The following is a 10347-nucleotide window of genomic DNA, read 5'->3' as shown; positions in this document are numbered from 1 at the left end:
ATGAAACTGAAGAAGAATGAAGACCAAAGTGTGGACACTTTACCCCTTCTTAGAAATGGAAACAATCACCCATGGAAGGAGTTACAGAGAAAAAGTTTGGAGCTGAGACCAAAGGACACCATTGCATACACTAGCAAGCATTTGCTGAAAGGACCCTGATATAGCTGTCTCTTGTGAGACTAGTCCTGGGCCTAGCAAACACAGAAGTGGATGCTCACAGTTAGCTATTGGATGGATCACAGGGCCCCCAATGTAGGAGCTAGAGAAAGTATCCAAGGAGCTAAAGAGATCTGCAACCCTGTAGGTGTAACAACATTATGAACTAACCAGTACCCCGGAGCTCTGACTCTAGCTGCATATGTATCAAAAGATGGCCTAGTCGGCCATCACTGGAAAGAGAGGCCCATTGGACAGGCAAACTTTATATGCCCCAGAACAGGGGAACACCAGGGCCAAGAAAAAAAATGGGAATGTGTGGGTAGGGAAGTGGGGTGGAAGGTTATGGGGGACTTTGGAAGGGTATGAGGGACTTTTGGGATAGCATTGGAAATGTAATTGAGGAAAATACGTAATTACAAAAATATTTTTAAAAAATCTGAATCTTGCTGTTTGGGTGTGTTGGATTATCCAGGACTGGCTGTTGTGGTAGTGCAGGGTTCTGATGATGCTGATTGTTCTTGGTTTCTGTTAGTAAGATTTTTATATTTGCCTTTCGTCATCTGGTAATCTCTGGCATTCGTTGTTATAGCTGTCTTTGGCTGGAGCTTGTTCCTCCTGTGATTCTGTTAGCCTCTGTCAGCACTCCTTGGAGTTCAACTCTCTCCAGAGTCTCAGTGGTCAGAGTACTCTCTGCAGGCAAGCTCTCCTCTTTCAGGGAAGATGCACAGAGGTCTGGAGCTCAGCTCTGCCTCCTGGCTGAAGATGAAGGCCTGAAAGGGACCATGTCCAAGAAGCTATGTTGCTTCTGCAGCCCGCGCTCTCTGCTGTGTAGACTGGTCTCTGAGGGACCCAGTATACAAGATGGAGTTCTCACCTAGTCCAATGATCAGAGCCCTCCCTGCAGGCTGACTCTCCTCTGGTAGGGAAAATGCGCAGAGGTCTGGGTCTCAGGTCTGCCTCATGGCTGAAGATGAAGGCCCAAAAGTGATCCTGTCCAAGAAGCTCTGTTGCTTCTGCAGCCCACGTGCTCTCCTGTGCAGCCTGATCTCTGAGGGACCCAGGATACAAGGTCAAGACATTTCTTTAGAATGAGGTCTCACCTGATAGAAAGTACAAACACATGCAATTTATTAACTAAGTAAATTATATTAATTAATCATTTAAATTAATTAACTACTATTATTTATTAATAATATATCAATAATTAAATTATTTATGCTATATTATGTACTATGTAATATATTTTATATTATGTATTATATATCAATTATATGTTATAATATAACATATGGTTATATTATATTATATATATTTTATATTACATTTTATTTATTACATTTATATATAGGAACATATATAATATATATTTTATATATGGTACAGGCATTATATTCACATATACATACTCATGAATTCTAGCTCATCCAATGATGATTGCCTATAAGTGGAAGATTAGTAGTTATTCAGTCCATGAGTCTGGATGTCTTAGATGGTCTTCACTATATGTTGAGTCTTGAAGAAGTAGTCTCTAAGTCCAGTGAAATGATGGATTTGTTAGTGAGGGCAGAAACAAGCAGGCAAAGAGCAAATGTGGCCAAAGAGAAGTCTATGTTTTCACTATTAGAACACATGTTAAAAGTTTAAATATGTTCCTTTAAAGTACAAATGACGAAGTGAATTTGAAAAATGTTTGACATCCTCTCCCATTAAGAAAATGTAAACTGAACCTGCCTTTAAATACCCTTTAATCTTAATTAAAATAGCTATAATCATGGGTATAAATGCTCAGGAGGATGTGGAGAAAGCAAAACATTTATCCACTACTGGTGGCAATATATACTTGTACCATTATTGTGGAAGTTCCTCAGGAGAAAAAAATTGAAAATAAGGTGCTAAAGATATGTATGAGCAGTTAAAGATGCATACCACTCTTGGAAAAGACATGACTTTGCTCACAGATGCATGTACCTCTAGTTTCCATAGGCAATGGTTTATGCACACACACACACACACACATACACACACACAGAGTCAAATGGTTTTTAAAAAATAGTATGGACATATGATTTCATGTTTCCAGAGAAGATTTAACATAGATATGCAAACCAAAAATTCATCTTGATATGCAAACTACACAAGGTAAAATTAAAGCATTAGTAGCATAATAGATACAACAGAAGGAAGAGTTACTAAGCTTGTAGTAGGCAATTGGAAAATACACAGGTGAAGAAGAATAAAAATACTGAGGTGGAATATGAAGGTATTTGAGAATGAGTGGAAAAATCAGATAATGTGATTGTTGGAATTCAAGAGAGACTTTAATATGTCAAAGATATGAAAAGACTTTCCAAAGGAAAAAAATCACTAAAATGAAAAGGATATACATATTCAGGAACAGGGCAGTCAAATGTCATCTAACAGATTACATTCTGCCAAGTCTATGGAAATCATACTATAATCTAGCTCTCAGAGATAAAAGGTAACAAAACTATTCTCAAGGGAATGGAAGAAAATAACATGTAAGAGTCGAGATTTACCTCCTAACACACTTCTTGGCAGAAAACACGTACATATGGCAACATTTATTTTCTTTTATATTTTAAGATTAGAATAAAATTTCATTGTTTCAAAGTCTTCTCCTTCTCGCTCTTTTTCAAATTCTTGGTGTTACATATCTATATATACATGTAAATTTCCAAATAATTTTATAGAGTGGATCGAAAAATAACTATACTTAATTGTTTTAAAGATAAGCAAATCTATCCCACAAGAAATAATAAAGTAGGCTACTCAAACTGAAGTTACTAAGAAAAAATAAAAATGCAAAACTCATAGCTAAAATAATTTAAAAATCTGGAGCACCAATGTGGAATTTAATAATATAAGCCATATACACCAGGTGTAACCTCCTTAGAAGAAACGCTATAATGGAAAACAATAAAATTAACAACTTTCTTAAATTTAGTCAATACACAGATATGTTAATTAAATATAAATTACAAATGCTGCATAGCAAGCTTCGATGATGCACTATCACTTTTTGAAAATGAAAAATTGGTAAGAAAGACAAATGATTTCCTGAGAAGGTGGAGAAAGAGTTTTGGGAAATGAGTGAAGAACCCACATACCCAATGCAATGGAAGTCCCTGCTTGTGCCTCTGCCCTTGGAGTCTCTTTGTTCAGTTTTTCTCTGCTAGATTCAAATTTGCAGGTTCATTTTAATTGATTTTAGGGTGAGAGAGAAAGCTCTGCTTTCATCTTCTGCATATGGACATCTACTTTCCCCAGAACCAGTCTTTAAAGAAGCTGTCTATATTCCAGTCTATGATTTTTCTCCCTTAGTTCACAATTAGACATCTGCAGTGCGGCCTTCGTTTGTTTCCATCTCTATCCTGTGGTTCATGTGTTTATTTCTGCACAAATACCATGCAATATTAGACACTATGAGAATGTAGTGCAATTTAAGATCTAGTATCAAGATTTCCCCAGCATTGTGTTTCCTCAGATTCTTTGGCTGTTTAGGGTCTTTGTGTCTCCATCTTAATTTTAGCTTATTTCTTCTCATTCTATGAAGAATCACATATGCATTGATAAATATTGCATTGTGTCTTTAGAAAAGTTTCACTAATATGACAGTTTCACAATATTAATTCTGTTAACTCATGAACATGGAGGACATTCCATCTTTTATTGTTTTCCTTTATTTTTTCTCTAGTTCTTAACAGTTTTCCTGGTGTTGTGTGTACGTGACCAAGTATGGTTGGTGGTAAAAGTACACTTTTACCTTCAAAACTTTTCCCCTAGGTTCTTTTTTCTTTAATAATGTTTTCGTTCACCTGTTAATGTGAGGGTTTTCCTGATGTTTTTCTTAATATGTTTATTATTGGTTCTAGGAAAGCCATTAATTTTTATATGCTAATTATCTATTTTACTGCCATGCCAAAGGAATTTACAATAATAATCTCTCAAGAGATCTCAGCATATGTTAAGTATAGAATCTTATCCTTTTAAGTAGTTTTCCTCCTTCTATGTAGGATTTTTTTTCTATTTCTTTTCCTCATTCAGCTACTTGGGTTAAGACAGTAGAGCTCTCTTGAGTAAGTGTGCAGAGAGTTGACACTCACTTTCCATTCTTAACTGCAGAGGAAAGGTTTTCAGATTGCCCTTGTTTAGATCAGTCCTTCCTGCAGCCATGGCTTATGACCTCTATTATAATTTCTTTGGCTCTTCTCATACTTTCTTTGATGTTTTATTATGAAGAGGGGTTGAGTTTTTGACATAACAATTTATAAATATTGAGATGTATGTTAATTTGGTGTTTGATTATATTTTATGTGCTTTAAAGCAATTATTAACTATAAGGAATAATTAAATATCCCCATAGTTACACCTTTTTTTCTTTTATACCCTATTCTACCCCATGACATATTTTTATTTCAGTATTAAAAACTCATTTTTAGTATTTGAAACTTTATTGTATATTTCACTACTTGTGTACAAACACTCCCCCCACCACATACACACACAGACACACTTTGAAGCTGAAGACTTGGGTTAGCAATAGTGAGCACTTGTTGGGTTGGGTTCCCAGCACTCACATGGGGGCTCACATCAATCTGTAAACACAAGTCCAGGGTGTGTGACAGCCTCTTCTGATCTCTGAATATGGTGCACTACATGCATGCAGGCAAAGCACTCATATACATCAAATAAGCAAATGTAACAAAAGACTTAAAGAAAACAATAATTATTTAAAATAAACATCTATTCTTCTTGCTAAATCAACATCCTGATAATGACCAAAGCACTTAGATTTCAACTAAACTTATGTGTTAAATTCGTAAGCATTATTACCTTCCCATAAAAGAAAAGAGCATGCTGTGATGTTTTCTCTAGTCTTTTTAATGTTGTTCAAAGAAGGTTTATTATTTGACATTGAATATGTGTCAGAAAAGTAATTAATGGGCCTTTCAGTTTGCTGATTGTCCTATAAAAGAATCATAACAATTTTTAGTTTCAAAATAACTTACTTTTGAGCATGAGGAAAATATTTTGATTTCCAAATGTATCTGGTAAATATGATCAACATTTTTGCTTATATTTAATAGCTTTTTTAAAGATATGCTTTCATCAGAGGCCTCAGTTCTTCTAGGTGTACAGTTACACATAGCATGTGCCACATGTGATGTGTTATTAAAAACATTCCAATTATGAAGAAACACAAAACTTGGAGATATTGCAAACAACAGGGAGTTAGGGCAGTGGTGATTCATGTACTCTCAAATGTTTGGAGGATTCGTGTGAGGCTTTTCAGCTTAAGAGTGAAATTGAAGTCTTTTTAAAAGGAAATGGAAGGTATCCTTTAATTATAGAGCTCCTGTTTAGCATGAGGGAAGCCCTCATTCAATCCTCAGTACCACAATGAATAAACATCAGTGAAGGTATAGTAACAAGAAAGCAAGGTGTAGAGATTATGGATGCTATATAGTAATACATATAACAAGTAGATTGGGGAAATGAAGATTGGGCCCTTATATGATTGTGGATGGATACATATGTTCCTGAGTAACATGTTCAAAATATGAGGATTTGCTTTTTTTTCTTTAAAAGAATAAATGTTTATTTCAAGTATGAAAAGTAATCTTCCAAAAACTCCACGCAGTTTAACAAAAGTATAAAACAAGACTTCTGAAAAAAACTTTTACAATGAGGCACAAATTAGGGATAGACATTGTCATTCAGAGTGGGCACTTTCTGAAAAAATAATTTTTGCTAATGTGCTTAGAAACGAGAATATGTTTCCAGCCCCAAGATTTAGACTCCAGAGAACCAAATAACCCTATTTTTAAAAAATGGGGAACAAAGCTAAAGAGAGAATTCTCAACTGAGGAAACTTGAAGGGCAGAGAAGCACTTAAAGAAATGTTTTTTATCTTTCTCTATTCAAGTGAACCTGCGAAGGTGTACCAACTGTTGCAGAGCGGGTGGTGGAAAACTTTTTTGATTATTGCTGCAATCTCATTTTGTGTATCTTTCATGATGGCATGTTTTCCAACTAGTTTACCTGGTGAGTATAAAAAGAATATAATTAGTTACAGAATTTTTACCCTCAGCTCCCATTCTCAAAGCACAGATAAACTACATCTCCTTATGAATATGCTTTCCTACTGGTTTTGCTCTGTAACAAAGTAATATGATCATAGTGTGGTTGTTGTCTTTACCAAGTCAAGCAATATCATATCCACATATTATATTTATGAACTATAATTTTATTTATATATTTTTGTTACTCATTATTTCTTTTTAATAATCCCTTTTTCTTTAAAGTGCATAGGTGTTTTTGAATATGAAGGTATACGTAAATCTATTTACCATTGATTGTTAGTCATATTGTCTACAGTTAACAGGATGTATAGAATGATTCCCTTTTATCTATCTATCTATCTATCTATCTATCTATCTATCTATCTATCTATCATCTATCTATCTATCATCTATCTATCTATGGATATATATTGAGAGATATAGATATAATTTGTATTCCATGTATAGATTTTTATTTCATATTTATTTGTATTTCATACATAAACATGGTATTCATTAGAATGACTTACACCTTCTGCTATAGCTAATACAACAATGTCTGTCTGTGAAAGGATGGTCAGTTGTTGCTCAGTCCATGAGTTTAAATGCCTCAGTTACCTTTCAGAAATTACAAAGACATAGGCTCTAATGCCAGTGAAGGAATGGACTTGCAATCAATGCAAAAGCAAGCACAAAAAGAGTAGAAGGGGTCAGGGACAAGTCTGAATGTTCAGGTTCAGTTCTTAATGAAATACAAATGTAAATGAAAGGCAAAAGTACAATATACACAAACATTTGCCATACCACTGAAACAGTTCTGTAAAGGAAATCTCATCACTAACAGAACCTATGTGAAAAAAAATCTTATTTTTTTTAAGACAGAGTTACTCTCAGTAGCCACAGCTGTGTTACACCTCACTCTATAGACCATGCTGTCTATAAACTCAAAGATCATCTGTGTCTGCCTCCCAAGTACTTGATTTAAACTTTGTGCCACCACCATATGGCTACATAACTAGTTTTTAAAGAAATACAAATGGGCAATAAATATTTGTAGAATGTTTGGCATCATTTTCCACTAAGCAAATGAAAATTAAATCTGCACTGAAACTCCATCTCCTTGTGAGAATAAATGCTCAAAAGAATGTGGGCAAAATAAAACCTTTACTCAATGCTGGTGGCAGCATAAACTTCTTTAGTTACTCTGGAGGTTCTTCCAAAAAATTCCAGAAATTAAGGGGCTGGAGAGATGTTTTAATAGTTGAGAGTGCATGCCCCTCTTGCATATGACCTGAGTCAACTATCTGTACCTGTACATCACACAGGCAATTGCTTGTGTGCCCATACTTTCTCACACACGAATTTATACATAATTAAAAATCTTTCTTAAAAAACTGAAAATAAAACTGCCATATGATCTGTCTTAGTCAAGGTTTCTATTCCTGCACAAATATCATGACCAAGAAGCAAGTTGGGGAGGAAGGGGTTTATTCGGCTTACACTTCCATACTGCTGTTCATCACCAAAGGAAGTCAGGACTGGAACTCAAGCAGGTCAGAAAGCAGGAGTTGATGCAGAAGCCATGGAGGAATGTTCTTTACTTGCTTGCTTCCCCTGGCTTGTTCAGCCTGCTTTCTTATATAGAACCAAGACTACCAGCCCAGAGATGGCACCACCCACAAAGGGACCTCCTCCCTTGATCACTAATTGAGAAAATGCCTTACAGCTGGATTCCATGGAGGCATTTCGACAACTGAAGCTCCTTTCTCTGTGATAACTCCAGCCTGTGTCAAGTTGACACAAAACTAGCCAGTACAATTGATCCCTTGTCAACTTGACACACAAACACATAGTTTCTTATTCATCCCCAAGATCTAAACACCTTTAAAAGTCCCACAGTCTTTACATATTAAAAGTTCAATTCCTTTAAAAGATTCAATATCTTTTAAAATTCAAAGTCTCTTAAATGTGAGCTCCACTAAAATTCTTTCTTCCTTCAAGAGGGAAAAACATCAGGGCACAGTCACAATCAAAAGCAAAAATCAATCTCCAACTATCTAATGTCTGGGATCCAACTCACGATCTTCTGGGCTCCTCCAAGGGCTTGGGTCACTTCTCCAGCCCTGTCCTTTGTAGCATACACGTTGTCTTCTAGACTCCAGCTGCCTGTACTCCACTGCTGCTGCTGTTCTTGGTGGTCATCTCATGGTACTAGCATCTCCAAAATGCTGCTGTCTTCCATTGTAACTAGGCTTCACCAATAGTCTCGCATAGGCTCCCTTCCTGATGCCAAGCCTCAACTCCTTTGCATGACCCCTTCAGTCCTAGGCCATCAATTGCAACTGAGGCTGCTCCTTCTCTAATGGCCTTCCATGGCCTCTCACAGTGTCGATCCTCAGCTGCTCTTTGTGACCCCTTCATTCCTTCAAAAACAGTACCACCTGGGTGACTCTTACACATTACCAAGTCCTGCTGCAGCATGAGGTACAAACTTAGCTATCTCTGGAACACAGCTTCTTTGTGCTTTCAGAAAACACTTCTCAGAAGATGTCACCTCAGTGATGCTGGTCTCTTCTTAATCACTGCTAATTTCTTAGCTCCAGTTAACCAGCATCAATGGTCCCAGTAATGCAAAGTTTTCACTTTAATAGTTTTGGTACCTTGTTAATCACAGCTGATTCTTCAGCCACAGCTAACCAGAACCACAGAATCTTCACAATCAAAAATAGCAATGGCCCTGAAAAGAGTCTTTAATCTTTCCTCTGGAATTTCACAAGCCAGGCCTCCATCTTCTGCACTGTTCTCAACATTATCTTCCAAGTTCCTACACAACATCCCACAGAGCTCTTAACACCAAATGGATTGTCTAGCCCAAAGTTCCAAAGTCTTTCCACAGTTCTCCCCAAAACATGGTCAGGTTGTCACAGGAATACCCCACTTCTGGTACCAATTTGTCTTAGTCAGGGTTTCTATTCCTGCACAAACATCATGACCAAGAAGCAAGTTGGGGAGAAAAGGGTTTATTCGGCTTACACTTCCATACTGCTGTTCATCACCAAGGAAGTCAGGACTGGAACTCAAGCAGGTCAAGAAGCAGGAGCTGATGCAGAAGCCATGGAGGGATGCTCTTTACTTGCTTGCTTCCCCTGGCTTGTTCAGCCTGCTCTCTTATAGACCTCAAGACTACCAACCCAGAGATGCTTCCACCCAGAAGAGGACCTCCTCCCTTGATCACTAGTTGAGAAAATGCCTTACAGCTGGATTCCATGGAGGCATTTCCACAACTGAAGTTCCTTTCTCTGTGATAACTCCAGCCTGGGTCAAGTTGACACAAAACTAGCCAGTACATGACCTAATCATATGATTCTTGCATATGTATGCCTAAATAGCTGTGTATCTTTGCTTATTGCCTCACTATAGAAAATAGTTAGAAGATGGAACTTATAGAGATTTCTATAAACAATGTAATGGGATAAAGAAAACATAGTACCTATGGAGAGTGGAATTTTATTCAGCCATAAAGAAAAAATGAAACTGTGAGAGTGGAAGGAATTCTAATGTTAATTCAAACCAGTGAAACTCAGAAAGTCAAACAACAAATGTTTTCCTTAATAAGTGTAACAAAAATTTAAAAGTATGTATGTATATGCACACATACATGTATGTAGTACGTGTGTATCTGGGTGTGTATGTGTGCAGGAGCATTGTCAGAATGACAACTAGAAAAGTGATGGAGTGAGGGTCTGAAGAGAGCATAAGGGAAGTTGGATAGACAGCAGTGAAATTCAGATAATACATGAGCAGAATGTGAGACTTACAAGGAGAGGAACCAATTGTGGTGGGTGGTCATGACATGTGGAAGAGCAATAGGGAAAGGAACAAATAAGAACAGAGTATGATTACTTGTACACATGAAAAAAACAGGAAGTCACCTACTTTATATGCTAACCTAAAATGTTTAAAGTAAGAGTTTAACAACTGGGACCTCTCACCATCCATAGTAGCTGTCATAGGGATGCAGGGATGGTTCAATATACGGAAATCCATCAACGTAATCCAGTATATAAACAAACTCAAAGACAAAAACCACATGGTCATCTCGTTA

At 36.7% G+C, this 10347-nt stretch overlaps 1 protein-coding gene across 2 annotated transcripts in view; it reads left to right on the top strand.

Annotated features, from left to right (window-relative positions):
- Positions 1–10347, top strand: part of LOC110294998 (solute carrier organic anion transporter family member 6A1-like) — an 87319-nt gene that overhangs the window by 20213 nt on the left and 56759 nt on the right. For both annotated transcript variants that reach the window (XM_021163445.2, XM_021163439.1), the window contains exon 5: positions 6107–6225. In XM_021163445.2, the coding sequence (XP_021019104.1) occupies positions 6107–6225 (119 nt within the window). The remainder of the gene's footprint in view (positions 1–6106; positions 6226–10347) is intronic.

This window comes from Mus caroli, chromosome 1, assembly GCF_900094665.2.
Source record: "Mus caroli chromosome 1, CAROLI_EIJ_v1.1, whole genome shotgun sequence".
Lineage (NCBI taxonomy): Eukaryota > Metazoa > Chordata > Mammalia > Rodentia > Muridae > Mus > Mus caroli.
The sequence above is the reverse complement of the archived record's forward strand: the minus strand, read 5'-3'. Positions and strand labels throughout refer to the sequence as shown.